Source organism: Maylandia zebra, linkage group LG6 (assembly GCF_041146795.1).
Source record: "Maylandia zebra isolate NMK-2024a linkage group LG6, Mzebra_GT3a, whole genome shotgun sequence".
Classification (NCBI taxonomy): Eukaryota; Metazoa; Chordata; class Actinopteri; order Cichliformes; family Cichlidae; genus Maylandia; species Maylandia zebra.
Window position 1 is genome coordinate 44,240,623 of NC_135172.1, and position 22,500 is coordinate 44,263,122.

Genomic DNA, 22,500 nt, shown 5'->3' on the forward strand with positions numbered 1-22,500 from the left:
AGAACTGATGTTTAGCTCTTTGACCCTGCAGGAGGAGGAGGAGGTTAGCGACTGTAGCTCTGTTAGATTGACAGATGAGGTAAGACCAGGATCCTCCAGCCTTCATTCCCACCATCAGACTTTTCCTGCTCTCTAATCTGCACGAGTCCCCAGATGTGCTTTGATTTCCTCTCTCCCTGGCTTTCATTTATCCTGGGTTTATTTCCTGTCATCATAAATAATGACTATGAACGAACACGATGCTTTTTACTTTGTCCACATTATGTTTGGAGACACTGAAGTTTATTTTTATTGTTTTCAGGAGGATGAAAAGCTCCCGAACATTAATCCGAGGAAGCTCAAGTATCAGGTAAGACCAGGGTCGAATCCTGCCGCGTTATTAAGGCGCGGTTCTTTATCTCTGCATCGTGTTCCAGATGTGCCTCATGCATGCCCTTAATTTAATCAGACTATCCTGAGGTGATAAATATGCTTTTAATTTGAAAGGAGACAGAGAATGGGCTTTCTCTTTAAATGTTCGATGACAAACAGAGAAGCTCCGAATGTTCCAGCTGCAGCGTTTAACCCAGAGGTTCAGCTGAGGGTTCGAGGGATTAGTGTTTATCTTTTTTAACCCTGTCGTCGCCAGCTTGGCTTAGTGAAATATAGAAGATCACACGGTGTCGCCAAAACTGGGCGTGTCCTCAGAGGTCTGTGTTCCCTGGAAGATCCTTTCACTTTAACGCGAAGCAGGCTTCATGTCAATACAGTTTGACACTTCAGATGCTCACCTGTAGTTCTGTTCATACTCACTATATAAAAGATGGACGTAGACCACCTCGGTTAGTTTTTTAAATGAATCAATGAACGTATTTATTTTTGAGCCTCAGACGGAGCATTCTTGCTGTTTCCATCTTGGTCTTTTGAAACCAGATGTGATGACCGAGCTCGTAGGTTCACAGCTGTCCGTCACAGTTTAGACCCGCCCAGAATCAGCCCTGACTGATTCTCAGCGTCTAAAACGAACCTCCTGAAACCAGAAACTGAGACGATAAAACTGTACAAGTGTAGGAGAAGATTCCAGCTAGATGAGTCGCCCCCTGCTGGCCACTTTAGCTTCGTGTCAGCTAGCTTTGCTGGCTGAACGTTTTTTTAGAAGACTGCGTTGTGCATGTAATCCTAGAGTAGGAGTTGGTACCAGTTAAACCAGTTTCAGCTTAAACATCATAGGGAAACCCTGCAGCTGGTTTATCTTTGTATTTTTGGGAGAACGGAAAGCTCACTCTCTGCTTTATGATGGTCAACCAAAGCATGGGAAGCAGAAATGATCAGAGTATCCAAACGTCTTTCCTTTCAAACTGTGCAAACTTGGGTAAAACAGTATTTGCAGATGATTTTAGTCAAAGCTGAGATGAGCTGACGACCTTTGCCCCTGGAAGTGAACTGTTTGCAAATGCTTTTCTGCCTGTGTTTGAGTTTCAAACCTTTCGGAAAGAAGTTTTCGTGCACTTGTCAATTTAATTTGCATGACAAACTTTCACCTTATTGATTTAAATCACTTACATCCCACCTGTGCACCTGGTGATTGGAGGAACTGTAATTCTCAGTGGGTGGATTATGAACTTCAGCATAATTCCTAGAGCCTCCACCTTAGTCACGGACTCCACTCCCCCCCTTGTGCACACAGAGAGCCAGAGGGTCTAGCTTCCAGCATTCCCTGGAGTTTGAGGCAGTCTGTCCTAATGTCCACAAAAACATGTCAGAGGAACCAGAACGTGGTCTCGTACAGATTCAAAGAGAAGAAACGCAAAAGTCTACAGACATTGAAAAAGTGGAAGTTCCTGAAAACAATGACCTCAGCAAAGGAGAAGTGGGCCGAGCAGTTTGTGACCTCAACTGTTTGAACGCCGAACACAAAATTGAGCAAGAAGTGCACCCAGACCAGCACAGCAACAGATCTGATGGAAGTGATTCCACCTGCTGTGTTGACGATGATCGTGGTGAAAAGCAGGAGGTTCACGATGGACGCTCGTTTTCTAACTCGGAGGAAAAGGTTGAATCCCAAACATGTGATTCAGGGAGAGCAGGCGAGACGAAACCGCCCACTGATCATTCCTCAAAGTCACGCAGCTTTAACAGTGGTTACATCAGTTCAGTGGTTCAGTGGTTACAAGTAAGTCAGCAGCAGATGATGGGATCCTTTATTGGTCAAACAAAACCAGAACTGGATGCAGAAGCAGAGAAAGTGACAGCCAATAAGAGCTTTGTCTTCGGCTACTTTGCTGACAAACTGTCCGAGGTGTGTAAAGATGCTGGTAGAAAGCTTCAGGGCACACGGGACATCATTCGAAACGTTCAAGCAGGCGACATGAAGGTTGTCCTCCCTCAGTACGTGAGCACGATATCCAAAGAGCTGCCGCTGATTCATCAAACACGGCTTCACCAAGAGCCAAATCCTTCAATCGCAGCCGAGCACAAAGGCACTTCGGTGGATCTGTCGAAGGATTGTGTGCTGAGGCTCCCACAGAATCGCGGAGCTCCGCCGATCCCGAACATCTCTGGTTGGCCTGAAGGATCCGTGTCCTCTTCGAGAGTTACCAGTCCAGAAGTGTTTCATCAGAGGCTGGTCGAGCTTCCGGCTGTTTTGTCTGAGCTACAGACATTTTCATCCCAGAGGATCCTGGAAGAGCTGGAATCTCTGGCTCCTTGGGAGAATTTTGGCAAGGTTTTGAGTCTGTTTTGGCTCAGAGCGGCTAACTGTAAGAAACCCATCCCAAAACCCGCCTGTCTGCTTTTGTCAGAGACTGACTTAATCATTCTCTCAGCGAGGACGGATTCTACAAACATGTTGACTATTTTTCACCGCTTTAAACTCCAAGAAATCCGGGAAGTCCAGATAAGTCTGGCAGGGCAGCACATCCGCCTAACAGGCTGCACCGAAGACACCGTCCTAGCTATCTTCACGTACAGCAAAGAGCTTACTCAGGACTTCTGCAGGGCTCTGCTGAATGCTCTCTTTCCTGAGAAGATCCCTGAAGAGACCGAACGTCAGCCGTTGCTCTCTGCCGACCTAATGGTAATCTCTCTGGATTGGACTTCAAGAGTTCCTGACGTCATCCTTGACAGCGGGCTTCACATCACTTCCAGATTTAAGCGCGTCCTCGCCGACTTGCTCTACATCATCCACGGGAACATAGATGGTCCCGGCAAACCTTCGCTTGCTAATGTCCGTCCCCTGCTCTACACCAGCGTCAAAGTCAAGAACTCTACTTGTGTGCACGGGGACACCATCTCCCAGTTCCTCCTGACGGACACCCACGTAGCTCTTCTCCGAGAGGATGGCGTCTTTCATCCAGTGCCGCGGGGATCCAGTCTGGTCCCCACCCACCCACAGTTTCAAGGAGTCAAACTCCGCAAGCGTTCTGACATCAGGTGCCTGCTCGTGAAGAAGACCGACACCTGCGTGGTGGTAGACTTTGTTTTTATGAAGCCCAAATCGCAAACCGTGAAGAGAGAGGTGCAGTTCAGACGTGGCGCGGCCGACCTTCCTTCTGATCGAGGTCCGTGTGAATCCTGGAAATTATGCTTTGGCTGCTCCTCTGAAGCTCAGACTCTGATTAATCACCTGTGCACCTGAAGCCCAGCATTACCTGGACACAGTGTGCCTATCTCGTGTTTGTCCACAATCAGACACCTTATTTATTTTAAGATGTTACATGAATTCTAATTAATAAATTGGACCTTAAAAGGTGCGTCATCTTGAAGTATTTTTCTATTTTTTTAATAAAATTGTAAACTTTTTAACTTTGATGATACAGAAATGTAGCTGTTTATTCGTCGAATGATTTGTTTGTGGTCAGTGTACATGCACCATGTAGACTGTAGAGGAGTGGCTTCCATGTTCATATTACTTCATGTGTAATTTCTTTGCAGAGACATGATGTTGGGATGCTGACCGAGTAATAAAGTTTTGGTTTGATTTCTGATTTGTTTGGAGGTTTTTGGCTATAACGGGTTTGTAAATGAACAATTTCCTGATTGTAATTTTCCGAGTCAGCCTTTTACCCTCCGCTTCTTTTTTCCTTCTCTTTTTCAACGACTTCCTGTCCAGCACTTGGTGTCTCGTCCTCCTGGGACGAGCTGTGGCAGCCTCCAGGAGCCTGTTAAACTTAGCATTCCTCGTTACGTTCTCCGCGGGCAGGGGAAGGACGAGCACTTTGAGTTTGAGGTGAAGGTGAGTCCAATCACAGATTCTATCTAAATGCATGTTAAAACTGAGATTTCATGCTTGCGTCTGCACTGCTTGTGCATTTTATTAGGTACACATGTACAGTGTCAGGGTCATGGGTTGGCTGCTTAAACCCTGAAGCTGTGACGACCTGCAACCCTCACTCTGTGTTTATGGAGCAGGTCAGAACGTTTATTGTCAAGAGTTCATAGAACAACTTTCAAAGACCAGGGCAGGTGTGTTCTGGTGAACCGGCGTTAGGGGCAGGGCTCACAGGGGGAACCTGGGCGACGGCCATGAGAAACTAAATGCTAAATTGACGGGTTCTTAATCAGCACTTTCCTACTCTGAGCACTCAAAGCGCTTTATATGATTTGCCTCAGTCGCACATCCACTTTGTTTTTGCCTTCTCTCTAACATTCACAGGAGGGCTCACACCTTCAAACCAACAAGTCTGAAGTCCAGATGTGGTGCGTTGGCGTCAGTATGAAGTAAATAATGTGTCTCTGTCTGCTACCAAACAAATACAAGAACAAAGTGACGCCGAAGACGCTGCCAAAGTCCACAATTTTCATTTCTTACTTTGTTTCTTTCTGAAATTTGAACTTTAGAAGAATTTGAGTTACATCTTTGACTTGCACGCTCTGTGCGTGTTCTTTGAATTACTGCGGTTAGCAACGATGCACGGGGGTAAACGGTTGCTCGTAGCGCGTTTGTTAATAACTACATTTCTGATTAAAAGCTCAGCTGTTTACATGAAACCGTCGTTTGATCGCAGTCTGCACAGCACCATCGCCACGGGCCAAAGTCGACACGGGAGCCACCGCCGTCACTAAAGTTGCCTCCACGCTGGAAGCGATTCACTCCTTGCTTTTAGAGGTTCCAGGGTCTGGTTGCCTTGGTAACCCTCTAACGTATTTACAGTGTCCTGCACTCTCATTGGTAGTTGCTTCAGTCGCTCACCTCGAAGTTGAGCAGAGCTTCTCTCAGGCCACGCCCGCTTGGATCTGTTGCTCGCCTTCACTTAAAGTGGTGAAATGACAGACTCGTGCACTTTCTGACTCGTCACCAATAAGTCAAGTAAACTGGTGGTCCATCTCCACTGGTATCCAGATGTGTCATTCTTGTAGAATGGCTGAGTAGATCAGCGAGCTCAGATTTGGTGTCCATCATCTCGATGTTCATGTGCTTCTCTTTGGTCAGATCACTGTGATGGACGAGACGTGGACGGTGTTCAGACGCTACAGCCGCTTCCGGGAAATGCACAAGAGCCTGAAGTTAAAATATCCAGAGGTGAGACACGTCACCAGCTTTTAGAACAGTTTACAGATCAAAGCAGCAGAAAAACGTTTCTGTGTTTGAGTCGGAAGAATGACGAGAGACGCCCAGAACGTTACCTAGATCACGGTTTGGGCTGTGAGTGCTGCTCTCAGACAGATCGAACTCCGAGTCGAAGCCCCAAAGCTTCTCAAACCCTTTATCTCAGTTCAGCCTCTGTCTGCTTTAGCTCCACCCACTTCAAGCCAGCTCTCAGTGACTTTATCCAGATCCCAGAGTAGAAAAAACACTGTGTTTCAAGCAGCCTGAGCTTGGTGCACACTGAGTTCATCATCAGAAACTGTGACCACGATTAATGAGAAGAGTGAAAACCTTCAGCTCTACAGCGTAGCCCACAGGACACTGATGACGCATCTGGCTCGTAACTTAATACTGAAACACAGATCATTAAAGGATCATCTGAAAGTTGCTGGTTTGAGTCTTTGTGGTGAGGGACTGGTGCAGCAGCAGAAGCACACCTGAAAGACCAAACGGTGCTCCACAGTCACCTGAGCTCACCTGGTCTCAGTCCAGGTTCAGCCTTACAGATTGGTCACAGAGACGTCCTGATGAAGAGGCTAGCTTATACCTTTATACTCAGTGTTCTGGCGCCAGGTGATCGTCTCTGAACTCTGTCTGTTTCAGCTCGCCGCTCTCGATTTCCCGCCAAAGAAGCTGTTTGGAAACCGGGATGAGCGAATGGTCGCCGAGCGGCAGAATCACCTGGAGGTACGTGGAGGAACATTTGGGGCTGATTAAGGAGATTTCTGGGAGAACAGCGTTACAGTAATCTGAACGAGAGGTGACCAGGACGCGTGTGCTTTATTTTGTATGAATTTTTCACTCGAAGACTTCAAACGTAACGTTTTTGAGTCTGAGCTGATTGGCTGTGGTCCGTGTGGGGGTGGGCTGTAGGCAGGTATTCTCAGAGGACAGAGAGGGAGTCAAAGAGCACTGATGATGGTGAGGAGGATGATGAGGACGTCTGATAAGGGCCAGCTGCACTTAACCTGTGAGTGTTCTTAATGTTTTGGCTCACTAACACAGCCGACTTTCTTCTTCTGTGGTTCACTGCAGCGTTATCTGAGGAACTTGTTCCGAGTGATGCTGTCGTCCTCCAGCTCGCCCCTCCGAGCGGACGAAGACGGCCTTTTCCATCTGTCCAAACGAGACGTCTGCGACTTCTCCTCGTTCTTCAAGAAAGGCGTCTTCGAGTACAGTAGCCACGGCACCGGCTGACCGCCGCGCCGCATCAGAGGGCGGCGGAAACCTCTGACAAACCAAAACATAAACAGAACTGCTCGGTGCCTTTTTCCCGGCGCCTCAGCGGGTCAGGAGCAGGGAAAACGTGCAGGTCAGCTTTTCCTCTCCGGCTCCCTGCTGTCGTCAGACTCGGCCAATCAGTTGCTGCTCAGCACGAGTGTTTGTCCAGAGGCAGGTGGGACTCTGCACGATCCGTGGTCTGTATGTAACGCGCTCAGCTGCTCGCGCTCAGTGGGTCTGAGCGTTTTTAGAATCACTTCATTAAACCTTCACTCGTTTCAGAAGAGCTCCTCCTCTGTTTGTCACTGCGATCATCAGGAGGTGGATCTCTGTATCGCTGAGCGCCGCGCTGTCACGACACAACAGGTGAACGATCACACCTCGGTTAACAGCAGCCACACTGAACCTGGACAGTTACTGTGAGCGTCTACATTATGTATAATTCAGTTCAGCTTTATTTACACAGCGCCAAATCACACAGTCGCCTCAAAGCACTTTATACTGTAAGGTCGACCCTACAATAACACATACAGAGAAAAACCCAACAGTCATATGACCCCTATGAGCAGCACTTTGGCGACAGTGGGAAGGAAAAACTCCCTTTTAACAGGAAGAAACCTCCGGCAGAGCCAGGCTCAGGGAGGGGCGGGGCCATCTGCTGTGATTGGTTGGGGTGAGAGAAGGAAGACAGGATGAAGACATGCTGTGGATGCAGAGAGGTCTGTTAACACATAGTGAGTGAAGAAGAAACACCCAGTGCATCATGGGAATCCCCCAGCAGCCTACACCTGTTGCAGCATCACTAAAGCTGCGTTCACACTGCAGGCGAAAGCGCATCAAATCCGATTTTTCTGACCCTATGCGACTCATATCCGATCATGGTGTGACAGTGTGAACGGCACAAATCCGATATTTTCAGGTCCGACCTGGGTCACTTTCGTATGTGGTGCTGAATCTGAAACATATCCGATGTTTTAGTCACTGACACAAGACAGACACCAATTATCAGTGCCGAAGAAGACATCGTGAATGCTTCCTGTCCATCCCGTGAAACTGTTGGGAAGACAGCGTTGGAGAAACGTGAACATTTTATTTGTACTGTATAATCTGCAGATTCTGACAGAAATCTGCAGCTAGAAGCACCGCTCCTCTAAAACAGCAACAAGGATCATTATTAGGTTATTTACATTATTATGTAAATAACAAAATAACTTAAAGCAAAAACTGGGAAACGTAAAGTTCGAAGTCTTTATATTAACGGCCATCTGTCAAACAATGCTGTTGGTCTGGGTCTAAACAGAGCGCGTTGTGTGGGACGTCTTCTTTTGCGCATGCGGGCGCTTTGAGCGTTCACACTAGAGCGCGTTTGTGTGAATGAGCAGACAAAAAAAATCTGATTTGATCAAAAAATCGGAATTGAGCATCAAGACCTGCAGTGTGAACGTAGCCTGAGGGAGGATGCAGGGTCACCTGGTCCAGCCCTAACTATATGCTTTAGCAAAAAGGAAAGTTTGAAGCCTAATCTTGAAAGTAGAGATAGTGTCTGTCTCCTGAATCCAAACTGGAAGCTGGTTCCACAGAAGAGGGGCCTGAAAACTGAAGGCTCTGCCTCCCATTCTACTTTTAAATACTCTAGGAACAACAAGTAGGCCTGCAGAGCGAGAGCGAAGTGCTCTAATAGGGTGATATGGTACTACAAGGTCATTAAGATAAGATGGGGCCTGATTATTTAAGACCTTGTATGTGAGGAGCAGGATTTTGAATTCTGGATTTAACAGGAAGCCAAAACAGGAGAAATCTGCTCTCTCTTTCTAGTCCCTGTCAGGACTCTTGCTGCAGCATTTTGGATTAGCTGAAGGCTTTTCAGGGAGTTTTTTGGACTTCCTGATAATAATGAATTACAGTCGTCCAGCCTGGAAGTAATAAATGCATGAACTAGTTTTTCAGCGTCACTCTGAGACAGGATATTTCTAACTTTAGAGATGTTGCGCAAATGGAAGAACGCAGTCTTACATATTTGTTTAATATGTGCATTGAAGGACATGTCCTGGTCAAAAATGACTCCACGGTTCCTCACAGCGTTACTGGAGGCCAAGGTAATGCCATCCAGAGTAAGAATCTGGTTAGATACCATATTTCTAAGCTTTTCAGGGCCGAGTACAATAACCTCAGTTTGATCTGAATTAAGAAGCAGAAAGTTAGCGGCCATCCAGGTCTTTATGTCTTTAAGACATTCCTGCAGTTTAACTCATTGAGTGGGAAGAATGACGAGAGACGCCCAGAACGTTACCTAGATCACGGTTTGGGCTGTGAGTGCTGCTCTCAGACAGATCGAACTCCGAGTCGAAGCCCCAAAGCTTCTCAAATCCTTTATCTCAGTTCAGCCTCTGTCTGCTTTAGCTCCACCCACTTCAAGCCAGCTCTCAGTGACTTTATCCAGAAAAAACTGTTTCAAGCAGCCTGAGCTTAGTGCACACGGAGTTCATCATCAGAAACTGTGACCACGATTAACGAGAAGAGTGAAAACCTTCAGCTCCACAGCAAAAAAATAAAATAAAAAAACTCCTTTTACAGAATCACTGGGAAAAACTTTAAAACTTTAACTTCTGGGCTTAAAATAAGAAGTGAATCACACAGTTTCACAGCCTGATGCACAAACTGGTTGCTCTCTGGACCGTTTCCTCCTCCGTAACAGCCGAGGACGTTTAAATTGTATTAAAAGTTTTCATGATTAGGGGCGTGGCCTCTGACTGACAGGTGGATGGTGACACAGGCAGCTGTAGCCTCTGGACGTGTTCGTGATGTTGGGGTGTTTTTAGCTGCTGTGAGGTTACCGTAGTAACAGACCAATTAAGAAGGCGGAGCTCCAGGTTTGATGTTCAGTGAAGCAGAAACAGTGACGTTTCTAATAACTGACTTTTCTACATTGACCATGTATTTAAATAAAAGCTGACATGTGGATCCTGTTGTTTCTCTTTTCCTTGTTGCCGGTCTCGTGTTTCACAGCTGCACAATCACTTTCATGCTAAGCGTGCAGCGATCGTGCTCCGCCCTCGCGCTCCGCCCTCGTGTCGGAGTGAATCCCTGCTGTTTGTCTTTAAGGGAAAAGAACCAAAACCTTTCAGTGCAGACCAATAAAAATTCAAAGTCCAACCAAAAGAAGTTTTATTTAGTTTGTTTTGGTAGATCAGCAGCAGCAGTGAGGTCTGTAAACAATAACAGCAGAAATATTCAGTCAAAAGGATCAAGTTTTCTTTCCACATTATTGGAGAAGCTTCGTGGAACGATTCAGTCACATCTTCAGAAGGAAATGCGTTTTATTTTGAAAGAGTTTAACTTCTTTTCAAATCCGTGGCGGCAAGTTCGTGGCGGCCGGTCCCTCCAGGATCTGCTGCGCAGGTTCAAGTCTTCAGCCCCTCCCTCTGCTCGTCGTACCCCTGCACAGAAACGCTCAGTCAGTCACCACCTGAGCTGCTGACAGGTGAGCTGTGCCCCGCCCACCACCGCTCACCTTACGCTGCTGAGCCAGGTCCTCCTTTAAGGCCGCGATGGTGTTGTGCTTCTGCTCCACGATGGCCTACAAAGGTCAGACATGTGAGCGCTCGGATCTAATTGGATGTGGAGACGTTTATCTGCACATCTTCGTGTTAACGATTGGCTTCCTGTAAACGTGCGAGCGCCATCTTTACCTCCAGCCTGCTGGCGGCGCTGCCTGCTGCCATCGGATCGGCGCTGGAGGCCGAGAGCGCGGCGCACAGCTGAGCCTCCTTCTTCTCCAAGGTTTCAGTGAGCGCTGCCAGCTTCCTCTCCAACATCACCGCCTTCAGCTCGCTCCTCTGCTGCACGTCCATGATGGCGTCCCTCTGCTTCTTCAGCAGCTCGTCGCGCTCCTGCTGCACCTGCGGGACGCCAACATGGTCACAACCGTCAACATCATGGATGGAGGCAGGAGAGGAGATGATTGGGGCGGGTTACCTTCTCAGAGGCCTGCAGCAGCAGATCGTGCTCCAGTGTCAGATCTCTCAGCTCCCTCTCCACGACCTTCATCTGAGCCCGGCTCTCCTGTCAGCGATGACATCATCAGTTACTTACAGTGGTGTGCAAAGGTTCGGGCACCTCTGATCATTTTCATGATCTTTCTTCATACATCATCTGTTGCTTGGAGCAGCAATTTCATTTAAATCTGTCACACAGCAGACGAACGTGATGATGTTTGAGAGGTGAAATAAAGTTTACACAAAGTGAGCAACAGTTACTCTAAGTTAGGCAGGTGCAGAAATTTAGGCACCTTTGTCGTTTTATTGATTCGATACCTTTCGCCTTGTAATCATAAGGTTGCTGGTTCGAGCCCCGGCTTGGACAGTCTCGGTCGTTGTGTCCTTGGGCAAGACACTTCACCCGTTGCCTACTGGTGGTGGTCAGAGGGCCCGGTGGCGCCAGTGTCCGGCAGCCTCGCCTCTGTCAGTGCGCCCCAGGGTGGCTGTGGCTACAATGTAGCTGCCATCACCAGTGTGTGAATGTGTGTGTGAATGGATGTAGTTTAAAAGCGCTTTGGGGTCCTTAGGGACTAGTAAAGCGCTATACAAATACAGGCCATTTACCATTTTATTACCATTTTATTGGAACAGAGAATTTGTTTGGTGAGCTCAGCCACACCTGACCTACATGCAGGTGAATCCAACAGAACAGGAACAGGTTCTCAGTGGCAACATGGGAGCCTCAAACAACTGGAAACAAAGACTGTTCAACATCATGGTTTAGGGGAAGGATACCTTCTGGCTGCAGATGGTGTCACTGTGCACAAAGAGATGCTGTATGAGAGAGTATGCAGAAGAAGCCTGAGGTATGCTACAGCACGACTGGAAAGCCAGCTGCAATTTGGAATAAACTGCTGTGATTCATGAAACTAAAACTGAGCTCTCTGGACACAACAGGAGGCGGCGTGCATGGTGGAAACAGAACCCAGCAGGCCAAGAGAAACACTACCCACAGTACAATTTGGTGGTGGTCCCATCATGCTGTGGGGCCATGGGCCCAGTGCCGGTACTGGGAGTCTCATTAAAGTTGAGGGTGGCATGGATTCTAGTCAACGAAGGTCCAGAATACCTTCAACCAGAATCCAGACTCTCACTGGAAGCTACAGGAAGCCTTTAGAGGCTGTTAATGCTGCCAAGGGCGGATCTACTAAATACTGATGTCATTTTTCTGGTGCCCAAATTTCTGCACCTGCCTAATTTAGATTAACTGTTGCACACTTTCTGTGAATCCTATAAACTTAATTTCCCCTCTCAAACATCGTTTGTCTGCAGTGTGACATATTTAAACGAGATTGCTGATCCAAACAACCGATGATTTATGAGGAGAAGCCTCCAGGTGCGTAAAGCTGCCGCTCAGCTTTCATGTTCCTGAGTCACCTGTTTGGTCATGAATCTGTTTTCTGCACTGGCTTAGTTTAATATTGACCTCATTTATGTTTATAATAATAATAATAATAGTTATTATTATTGTAATACACTGATGCCGGTCGTCCATATTAAATGTCAGTTGAAAGTGGGAGGAGCTTGTTTCAGAGGATGAGATAAAGAAGGATTATTCTGAGCTGTGACTGGAAGCTGTGGTCACATGATCTCCATTAAAGACAGAATTGATGTCGCGGGTCTCCCTCTGAATGACATCAGCCATGAGCAGAAATGTTTTGTTGTCCAGGTTCTGCTCTGATAAGGGCGAGCTTCCCGGCGACCATGTGACCTGATGGTGCTTTCTCCCAATGAGCCGCAATCTATAAAGTTATTAACAGGAAAAATGCTCTGCATCACCATTCTAGTAATGCTAGCAGCCTCAGGAGCAGGGGCGGGGCCTATCAACGCCATGGTGGGGGGAGGTGGAGCTTTTAGCAACGCACCAGCATCTGGGCCTTGCAGCGGTTGTGCTCCTCCAGCCGGCGGCGCAGCTCAGCCAGATCCCGCTGGGCCTCCGGCAGAGCCTCCTTCAGGCTTCTGTTCTCCTCCTGAGCCTTGGAGAACTCTCGGGACACCCGAGCCTGCTGCTTCTGCGCCTCCGTGAGCTCCTCCTACCAAACACAGGAAACGCAGCGTGAAGACAGACGGCCACACCGCTGGCAGGTCTCAGCTTTATCGAGCAGTGAGCCCCAAACAAAAAGCAGCATTCTGGGAAATGTAGGATCCAGAATTTAACAGCAAGTTTCCTTTAATTTCAGTTTCTGCAGCAAACACATAGAAGATATTTTACCTCATAAAGAACTTGCTCTAAAAAGATCTGCTATGTAACTCGTATCCACAGCAGGAAGTGAGTCACAATGAGACAGCTTGGACAGAAGTTTCAGATCTGTGAAGATGTTCTGGTCAAACATCTCAGAAACGAGATCCTCATTCCTGCCCGATCTGCTGAAATGTGAGCGGCCCAACAGGTCGCACGAAGCAGATCGTTCTCGAAGAACTCTAAGCTCTTCTTCGGTACCCTAACCCTGCAGGCAGCCGTGAACTCTTTGAACTCTCCATCAGATCTTGTGTAAAAATGCTATTTCATGTCCAACTGTGTTACCTTTGACCTTTTGAAGCTGGAGGACTGCAAACAAACACAAAGTCTGTGAAAATGAAAGTTTCCAAATATTATTTTATGTGTAAAAACCTTGAATCTGTGTCCCTGTGCTCCACCCACCGCACGCCTCCTGAGTCACAGCCTTGAAGTCTCCGTCCCGGCTCACGGGTCTCACCTTGAGCGTCCTCTGGTCTGTCAGCAGTCTCTCCCGAGTGGACGTGAAATGCTCCTCGACTCTCCGCAGAGCTCGGTCGTGCTCCTCAATCAGAGCCGCCTCTCGACTCTTCATCCTCTCATCGAGCTCGGCAACCGCCACCTGACGCTTCTTCTTCTCCTCCTGGATCATCATCTGCATCTTCTTATGATACTTCACCTCGATGTCTGCGCAGGGAGGGAAACAGCAGCAGAGGTTATGAAGGAAGATGAATGGAGAGGAAGGAGTGGGAAAAGAATAGGAAGGAACTAGTACACGTGGCGGAAAGGAAGGAGGAGGTCGGTGTCCCAGGGCTGAAAGGCCACCTGATCGGCGCCGAGCTCACAGGTGTTCTTACCTCTGATCCTGTGCTCGTAGTGGTTGGTGAGCTCCATCAGCTCCGTCTGATGTTTCTGTCAAGGAGGAAGTGACATCACCGAGGTGTCCAGGTGTAAAAATCAAGTGTTAAATCGATTTACGGGCAGCGACTCACCAGCTGCAGCGCTTTGATGTGGCTCTCGATGTGGAACTTCTTCTCCGTGAGCTCCGCCTGCAGACCCTGAACGTTTCTGTGGAGCGCGATCTCAGACTGCACGTGCTTCTTCTCGACCAGCGAGGACGCAGAGACGGCCTCCATCTTCAGCTCAGTGATGGCGTTGTGCTGCTCAGACAGGACGTGCTTCAGCTTCCGCTTATAGACCTGGACAGTGACCAAGGACGGGTCAGGACTAAGATTAAGTTGAGATAAAGTCAGGATTAGGGTACAATAAACCTCCAGGATCGCGTGCGCAGCTCACTTCGATCTCGACTCGGTGGCGCTCCTCAGCCTCATCTCTCTCCCGGCTCCTGTTCCTCAGCTCGGCCTTCGTCTTGTCCAGGTTCCTCTTGGAGATCTCCCAGAAGGCCTGGATCTTGTCTCTCTCCAGCTGGAAGTAGCTTTTCTCCTCTTGCTCGCGGTCCAGCTCCTCCCGGAGGTGGATGATGTGGTCCTCCAGCTGGAGGTCAGACACGCTCAGGTCACTGAAACGTACCGCTTAAAACTGCCGTTTGCAGGAAATACACAGAGCCTCAAACTTCATCTGATTGTGGTGTTGCAGGTAAATCTATTTTCTCAGGCTGAGGTTACAGGTGTACCTAATGAAGTGGACAGTGTACTTGTTACTTTACGATCATAATCGGGCCTTTTACGTGTTGGACTGTGGGGCCGGGCCGGGCCGCGGACCCCCTGATGGACCCCCTCACACCTCCACACACTGTGAGAGGCTAACGTTAGCACCGTTAGCAGCTCTGACCTGATCCTTGGACATGTCCTCCGTGGACAGACCGTCCACCACCGTGGAAGACTTCACGTTCCCGCCCTTCTTCTTGCTTTTAGCCTTCGGCGGCTGAGGACGGAAGGGTAAGAGGCGCGTGACGTTCCGCTCATCGGGATAACAGGCTAGGGCTAAGCTAACATGCTAACAACAACATGACTGAAAAAAACACCGGTTAAAGTAAAACTTTACTCACCATCGTGCCGCACTGCGCAGACTCACAGGGATCCGGAAACTTTAATTATACTGACAGAAAACTGCGGCTGGAGTTAAACACGTTAGCTGTTAGCTATCTGAGCCTCAGCTCCACTATCAACAAAAGACGCTGTCATGGCAACGCAGGACTGTATTACGTGTGTGTGTGTGTGTGTGTGTGTGTGTGTGTGTGTGTGTGTGTGTGTGTGCGCGCGCGCGCGCGCGGGTATTAACATCTTCGTGGGGACCAAAAATTCGAGGTTTACTATACTCGTGGGGACCAACAGCCCCAATTTTGAGACTAAAAATGTGGTTTTAGCGTGAGGGTTAGGCATTCATTGTAGATGGTTAGGGAGACCTTTGTGTCAATTAGATGCCCCCACAAGACATGAATAACCCACGTGTGTGTGTGTGTGTGTGTGTGTGTGTGTGTGTGTGTGTGTTGTGCCTTGTACAGTTTTCTCTTATAATTTATATTTAAAGTCTTAAACTGATGCTCTTTGGTCATTAGGCCTCTGAGAGAAAATTTGAGAACAAATTTTTATTTGAATCATTTGTAAGCAGAAAAAACTTGCAAGCTTTTAAAGCATGAATATTTCTTGCTGGTTTAGTTTATTATTATTATTATTATTATTATTATTATTTTGCTTTCCAAAGAGCAGTGATTCTGAAATAAACTGACATCATTTATTCAAAGATCACTTTTATAAATTTACACATAATATTAAAGATCTGCATCTGCTGCTGCAGCCTGTTCGTCATATTTTAAGACATTTTGTACGTAAACTGATTCAGCAACGTGAAAATAATTAGACTGTATCTAAAAGATGGAAATGGTCTTTCCAGGGCATGTGGGAGGGGCTCCTGTGTTCTGATTGGATAGAAGTTGCTGAGGAAAGCGCTGATCTCGGTAAACTGCTTCCTGATTGGTTCATGGTCTCAGTCACTGCCTTCAGGTCTGACTAAATGAAAGTTAATTTTTGGAGGTGATGGTCCTTCGATAGTAAGGGAGGAGCAGGACGCGGGGGAGGAGTCTCAGTCAGACCCGCCCCTCACCCATGATAACTGGTTTAAAGGAGTCAGGAGGAGCTCCGGCAGCTGCTTTCTATCTGCAGAGGATTCTGGGTAAGGTGATACACGCAGGTGTCGGAGGCGTGTCCTTCAGGTTGGGGCCTGCACTGGTTGCTGTACAGAGGAGCAGTCGGTGCTGTGGAGGTGTTTGACTGGTTGCCGACGTCGGAGCAGCAGTAAGGGGTTTCCACCTTGGACTCAGAGGCTGGGCCGGGCTCCACGTCGGCGTGTCCGATCTCCTCGTAAACCACCTCGCTCAGCACCGCCCTCGTGTCCCTCGCTGCTTTCTCGGCTTTCCACAGTCTCAGAGTCAACATGGACAACAGCACCAGTGCAGCTCCTGCCAGCACGCCAACAGGAACTTTCCACAAGTCTGAGGGGGGCGCTGTGTCAGCACCTGCAGCCGTCACCTTCCGGTCAAGGTCGTCCTTTCTCCCGGTGACTGTTCGATCCACCACGCTGGGGTCTGTGGTCACATTCAGATAGGCGGTCTTCCTCTCATTGCACAGATACATCGAAGTATCAGACTCTACCACATTCCTGATAAGCAGCTCGTTGTTGTTACGGGAACCGAAGCGCTTCGAACTGCTGTTCACGTGACCGTTACGGACGGTGAGAAGAGTCACCCGGGTGCCTCTTATAGCTCGGCTCCAGGTTACATCTCCCTGAGCATGAGGACAGGTGAGCACAGCGTCCGTGTGCTGCCGTGTGCTGACAGTGGGGATTCCTGCCAAGGAAAAAGCAGAAATGATGATGTCACATGTCTGAATCTGTATCAGATGCTTCCTGACTCACGCCACGCTGACCGGCCTTCCTTCCCTCCAGTTATTTTCATCTTTTAAACATTTAAAGGACATTTCCCCTTTGTCTATCTTTAGTCTGTTGTTTCATGTTATGCTTTATTTCAGATAAAGAGATTCAGGAGCCTGAGGAACCAACAAACTGCTCTCTGACAGGAAGCAGCCTTCAGAGCTGCGTACGAACCTGATGGACGGCTCTGCGATGTGGTTTAAAATCAATGTCTTTACTTTACTAATATTTGCATTTTATTCATTTTGCTCCTGAAGGCGACAGACTTGAGTTTTCTGGACTTGTTGACCTGATAATAAAAATTCTGAATGCTTGTTTGATTTCTCGTTTAGTTCAGTCTCCGTGACTCTGCTGTGACGGCTGCAGTCGTGCATGTCACGCATATATCAGGTGTATTAAAGGACCACTGGCAGACGTCCTCTGGTGCCCTTTCAGCACAGACTCACAGTAAAACCTACAACCTGAATTTATCTCATATAATAAGAAATGAGATGTGATTAGTTTGCTTTAATAAGTTTATGTGAATTGTGCCAGTGAAGCGATCCACAGTCAGAGTCAGCAGGTGTAAGCTGGCCTCTTTGATGATGTCGTTATGGTTCTGGGGTTAAAACCACCGTGAGCTGCAGCTCCTCCAGGAGTGGAGGTGTCCCCGGCCTCCCAGTGCCTGTGGACATCGTTATGGTCATTATGGACAAACTGTGATTTGCATGTAAGTCCAGAAACAGAACACAGGCCCCTCCCAACTATGTCAATGCCCACCTGAGTGTTGACGTCTCCCAGCCGAACGATGGAGTCCCACCCCACCAGGTGACTCCACGTAGGTAATCTGAACTGCATTTGGCATGTAGCAGTCAGGACCCTGACCCAGAGCTGCAGGGAAGCAACTCTCTCATGGACTGAGGGGATACAGGAACACCAGCCCCCGCCTCGTGCCCAGGGCGACTGCAGGAACTTGGTTCCACTGCCCAGCTGTATCTAGCTGCTATCTCCCAGCCACCTACAGTTGGGCCATGGGCGGAGCCCCACAGGACTGACTCCATTGGCTCCTCTCCTCAGACTCCTGCCCTGCTGGAGTTATGTTTCTTTTCTTTTTAAAATTAGAACCACTTCATCAGATGTTACAGCCTGGATGCTGAAGCCTTTTAAACCTGCATTCTTAGTACTGCCAGCCGGGGGCGATCTGCTGCCCCCGGCTCGAGCTTAGTCAACACCTCCCTGATGAGTTTATGGTCTGTGTGAATAAAACATGAAGTTTATTTTGGAAGTTTTGGTCTCGTTTGAGTCGCAGGAGGCGGGCGAGGGTTCAGGGCAGGGCTGTAAGCGTGGTTATGTGTGTGTGTTTAGGCTCAGTTTCTCAGTCAGACGGACTCATGGTTAGAAACACAGCGAGCCCCACAGAGAGGAGACACACGAACGGCAAATAAAACCTGCACGTGGCTCAAACGGCTCCAGAAGCAGCGCCTACACTTTCATATTCAGTCTCTTAACACCGACTCCAGTTTCTGTCCTTTTGTTCTGCTTCATATAATCGTCACATAACATAACAGCCTTTATCTTCCTTAGATAACCAGAGGAAACAGTGTTACGTTGTTGCAGCTGTAATCGTGAGAACATGCTGACGGAGGCGTTCTTACCTGCAGCGCTGTGACAGACGTGGACACACAGGAGCAGGCAGAGCAGCATCTCTGCAGACGTCTCAGCGGCGGCAGCAGCGTTTCTATGAAAGAGGAACTTCTGAGTGACGGGTGGCTATTTATGGCGCGGCTGCAAACACTCGTTCCTAATTTGCTGACATCACACAGAGTGATTTTTGAACAAAAATAATGTTTTTAAAACACTATTTTAAAAAAATCTTCTCTAGTTATTTGCCAAACCCATATGCAGGTATTAAAGTTCCTCATTCACATATTTTTATCATCTTAGGTTATTTCACATGGGACCAGTTAAACAGCAGGTAGGCGGGACTCGCCCTGGCGCGCTCCACCCTGCGGCGACCCTCATGAACGCCGTTTTGGGATCAGCCTGATCTCTCTGGTCTTGAGGTTTTTGATTTGCAGATACAGCCCTGATCAAAAGTTTCAGACCAAAACTCAAACTCTTTCTCCATCTGCTGGCCAGGTCTGTGAGTGTGAGCCTCAGCTTCCTGCTCTCACTGACAGGAGTGATACCAGTGCCACGTTCAGTCACTGACCACCTTTCTTCATCATTCGGATGCTCAGTTTGGACTTCAGCAGCTCGCCTTCACCACGTCTGCATGCGCCGAGCTGCTGCTGTGTGTCTGATATTTGAGTGTTTCGATCCCACTTCAACCGTTTGGTTTCTCTCAAGTTTCAGCCACGTGAACAGATGTGTCAGCTTTTATTTTTAGATTTCTAAAAGACAACTTCCTGTCAAAGACAAACTCTTTCAACATCATATTTGTCTTCTGTACATCAGAGTTCACGTTTCTTGCCTCTAAAACATTTTATTTTCATTAAATATGGCGTCTACAGTCGGCTCCGAGGCTCTACGGTTGGTCCGTGCCGCTCGGTCAGCCGGTCTTTGATAAATCTCCAAACGACGCGGTGGCCGAGCCTCGCTTCGCCGGTTTGGCCTGAAAGAGAAAAAACGCTGAAGTCATGGTTCTAAAATCTGGTTTTTCTAAAAGCAGAAGCTGTTTGTTATTCTGCCACGCTCACGTCCTAAAGATGGAGATCGCTCCACCGTGAACGCAGCAGAAACAGACTGAAGCGCACGGAGCATCAGGTGTTCTCACCTGAGACTCGTGAGGCTTCCAGCCAATCATGTAGAGGATCTCAAAGGTGGCGGGGATGGAGCCGTCCTCACTGCCGTACATCTCTGAAACATTTCAGGCACATGAGAAAAACACAGTGACACATGAACCGCCGCGCTGTGACTAAAGCGCCAGCCTGACGCGTCACTGATGAGCAAACAGAAACACGGCGTCGGCTCTGACTGGCTTCAGTGTTTGTTCAACTATCGTTAATTACGAATAACAGTTTGTTTGTTAGCAGAGACGCAGATTCAAACCCAGAACCTTCTCACGCACGTGCTCGTGTCAACCTCATTCAAACTGAGGCCACGCCTCCACCTGTTACCTACACCGCTGCCTGTGCTCACGCTCAGAAGTGCTTTAACCCTTTAAACCCTCACCTAGCGTCAGGTTAGAGTCTAGAGCAGAGGTGTCGCACTCCAGGCCTCGAGGGCCGACGTCCTGCAGGTTTCAGATCCCACCCTGGGTCAGCACACCTGAATCACATGATTAGTTCATTCCCAGGCCTCTGGAGAACTTCAGGACATGTTGAGGAGGTCGTTTATCCATTTAAATCAGCTGTGTTGGATCAAGGACACGTCTAAACCTGCAGGACTCCGGCCCTCGAGGCCTGGAGTTGGACCCCTGGGTTAAAGGGTGATCAGGTGTTCTTCATCCTCTGTTCCTCCTTTCAGCCCGACCGCGTCTCCTCATCCCTCCGGTTTGTACACGTGCACCTTTTCTGGCTTCCTGCTCGGACGAGGTGAACATGGAGCAGACCGATTCCCTCGCGTGCACCGGGCGGTACGAACAAAATCGGCCAGTCCACACATTTTGTGAATCTGACGCTACTAATACTCATCAGTGTATCACATGTCATTTAGCACCAATCAGACAGCGGCTCAGACTCACCTTTGTAAATCGCTGCTGCTGCTAAGATGGTGTCTCTGTGCAGCAGCGACTTCCTGTTCCACGCACAGTTGCTCTCACCCATACCTGCACACAGCACATCACGAACACTGCACTTTTAAACTTTAATCGAAAGTTTGTTCAAACTAACAGCCTCACAAATGACTTCAGATCCGAAACCGGTTCAGCGATCAAACCGCAGTGAGGTCATCAAACTGTTTTAGCTTAAACAGCGAATCCTGAAATGCTCTCTTATTCAGGCGGAGCCTCTGCCGCTCGGTTTGAAGCCTGTTTGCAGGCAAATGAAAGGAGGAATAAAAGCAGCACGTTCACTCGGGGACCTCCACGAGCCGGCGTCCTGGGACTCGGTCACCTAAAGCTCTGTGCCGACGACTCTGAGAGTCGCTGTGATCAGACTGAAGTCGTCATTTCTGGCTCTGCGCTCATCAGGTGCAGATCCTCGTTCGCTTTCCTTTGCTTCCACGTGAAGAGGGCGACTGTAGAGCCATGTTTGAATGTTGCAGGAACCACATGATTCAAACGAATGGTTCCCAGCTCGTACCTTGTAAATCCGTCATGACTTCCATGATTCCTGGATAATGAACCTGAATGTCATCGATGTCCTGGAACAAAGAGGCGGAAGGGTCAGAGGTCACCGTGAGCTGATGTAAAACATTCTGCGTGTTTAACAAATGCAGCCACGCTGACTCACCACAGTGAGCATGTTGAAGCCAGCTTGGCCCAGCAGGTTTCCCAGGTCGGTGACGGCGGTGTAGGGGGAGATGTGGGGCGAGAACCCGCCCTCCCGCTCCGTCTCGGCCAGCTGCAGGGAACAGCGCAGCTCGTAGAGCGTCTCGCCGCCCACCATCGCTCCGATGAACACCCCGTCCGGCTTCAGCACCTGGTGAATCTGAGAGGACGGCGCACAACGAAACGTTAACGGGCGAGCTGCAGTCAGTCATGGTATCGCAGCAGGTTCGTCTCACCTGTCTGAGAGCTCCGGGCAGGTCGTTGATCCAGTGCAGACTGAAAAGCATGAAGCTCAGCTGCAGTTTTAATGAGCACACATGTTGTTCATAACAAACCCTGGTCCTCTCAGTCTAGACCCACTTTATTTCATACATTTGATTTTTTTAACCTTAAAATCACTCGTTGCATTTCTGGACATAAAAATCTAACGACATGATTATCGGTTATTATTTATTCACGATGTCCTTCAGTTCCATTAGCAACCATTTAAAAATATATGATGAATTTAATCTTTTCAAACTGTGACTGAGATAATCAGCACAAATCACATGATCAATATATTTGACTTCATTTACATTAAACAGTGTAAAAGAAACATAAACAGGCTGCAGACAGGAAGATACCGCCAACGCCGGAAACGTGCTCATCATCTCCGAGCATGACGCTCCCTGAAGACCAACACAGAGAGACTGAGGAGGAGCTTCTTCCCGCAGGCGATACGGTCTCTCAATCACACCACCACACAGTACTGACCCACACATACAGTTCTTACACACACACTGGACTTTCTGGACATTGTTTTCACTTCATCACTTAAATCACTTTAAGCATATTTGCACTGCACAAGACATAATGTGGATCGCACAACACTGGACATTATATTCTTCATTTCCAGTTAATACTTGTACAGCTGCTGTTATTGTGTATATATTTATTTATATTTCTTCATACATCTTATATAGTTCTATATTGTGTATTTTGTTGTACAGTTATTTTATTTTCAACTTTAATTTTTATATTTTATTTTATTCCTTCCTAGTTAAATTTACCCTTTTTAATTTTCATATTTATTTCCTATCCTATTCATAGTCTTTTTTGCTTTAGGTCACGAGCAGTTGTGTAAGCATTTCACTGCATATCGTACTGTGTATGACTGTGTATG

General features: G+C 48.0%; 4 protein-coding genes and 1 long non-coding RNA gene across 13 annotated transcripts in view; 2 read left to right on the plus strand and 3 right to left on the minus strand.

Annotated features, from left to right (window-relative positions):
• The window catches only part of kif16ba (kinesin family member 16Ba), a 26,030-nt gene extending 16,282 nt beyond the window's left edge, over positions 1-9,748 (plus strand). For 3 of the 9 annotated variants that reach the window (XM_004538641.6, XM_012918673.5, XM_012918682.5), the window contains 3 exons: positions 32-79; positions 302-349; positions 1,667-3,965. In XM_004538641.6, the coding sequence (XP_004538698.3) occupies positions 32-79; positions 302-349; positions 1,667-3,616 (2,046 nt within the window). In that variant the 3' untranslated portion in view covers positions 3,617-3,965. Of the gene's footprint in view, positions 1-31; positions 80-301; positions 350-1,666; positions 3,966-4,090; positions 4,214-5,410; positions 5,501-6,169; positions 6,254-6,601 lie in introns of those variants that run through there. The other 6 variants (XM_012918681.5, XM_012918689.5, XM_012918679.5 and 3 more) reach the window with 5 other exon arrangements.
• A 187-nt stretch (positions 9,749-9,935) lies between these two features.
• Positions 9,936-15,252, minus strand: LOC101486241 (dynein regulatory complex subunit 4). Its single transcript, XM_004538637.6, has 11 exons — positions 15,048-15,252; positions 14,831-14,923; positions 14,336-14,533; positions 14,032-14,238; positions 13,897-13,951; positions 13,521-13,726; positions 12,690-12,857; positions 10,763-10,849; positions 10,477-10,686; positions 10,299-10,364; positions 9,936-10,224 (listed from the first exon to the last, which is right to left on the minus strand). Exons 1-11 carry the CDS (start codon positions 15,048-15,050, stop codon positions 10,189-10,191), a joined length of 1,329 nt encoding a protein of 442 aa, XP_004538694.2. The 5' UTR covers positions 15,051-15,252; the 3' UTR covers positions 9,936-10,188.
• Positions 14,807-22,500, plus strand: part of LOC143419114 (uncharacterized) — an 11,903-nt gene continuing 4,209 nt past the window's right edge. The window contains exon 1 of the long non-coding RNA XR_013099091.1: positions 14,807-14,937. This is a non-coding gene — a long non-coding RNA (uncharacterized LOC143419114). The remainder of the gene's footprint in view (positions 14,938-22,500) is intronic.
• LOC101485933 (uncharacterized) lies at positions 15,659-18,718 on the minus strand. The gene is made up of 2 exons (XM_004538636.5): positions 18,562-18,718; positions 15,659-16,844 (listed from the first exon to the last, which is right to left on the minus strand). The coding sequence occupies exons 1-2, from the start codon at positions 18,608-18,610 to the stop codon at positions 16,126-16,128; spliced, it is 768 nt and encodes a 255-aa protein (XP_004538693.2). The 5' UTR covers positions 18,611-18,718; the 3' UTR covers positions 15,659-16,125.
• Positions 19,271-22,500, minus strand: part of ndufaf5 (NADH:ubiquinone oxidoreductase complex assembly factor 5) — an 8,576-nt gene continuing 5,346 nt past the window's right edge. The window contains exons 6-11 of the mRNA XM_012918869.2: positions 21,575-21,614; positions 21,301-21,498; positions 21,151-21,211; positions 20,592-20,675; positions 19,683-19,765; positions 19,271-19,520 (exon numbers count right to left, since the gene is read on the minus strand). Of these exons, the coding sequence (XP_012774323.1) occupies positions 19,458-19,520; positions 19,683-19,765; positions 20,592-20,675; positions 21,151-21,211; positions 21,301-21,498; positions 21,575-21,614 (529 nt within the window). The 3' untranslated portion in view covers positions 19,271-19,457. The remainder of the gene's footprint in view (positions 19,521-19,682; positions 19,766-20,591; positions 20,676-21,150; positions 21,212-21,300; positions 21,499-21,574; positions 21,615-22,500) is intronic.

Excerpts from the sequence above, each read along its gene's own strand:
- LOC101485933 (XM_004538636.5), bottom strand. The coding sequence starts at position 18,610 with ATGCTGCTCTGCCTGCTCCTGTGTGTCCACGTCTGTCACAGCGCTGCA. Across the intron at positions 16,845-18,561 it reads CGTCTGTCACAGCGCTGCAG|GAATCCCCACTGTCAGCACA; the intron begins GTAAGAACGCCT and ends TTTCCTTGGCAG.
- LOC101486241 (XM_004538637.6), bottom strand. Across the intron at positions 14,534-14,830 it reads AGGACATGTCCAAGGATCAG|CTGGAGGACCACATCATCCA; the intron begins GTCAGAGCTGCT and ends TCTGACCTCCAG. Across the intron at positions 10,850-12,689 it reads GCTGCAAGGCCCAGATGCTG|GAGAGCCGGGCTCAGATGAA; the intron begins GTGCGTTGCTAA and ends CATCGCTGACAG.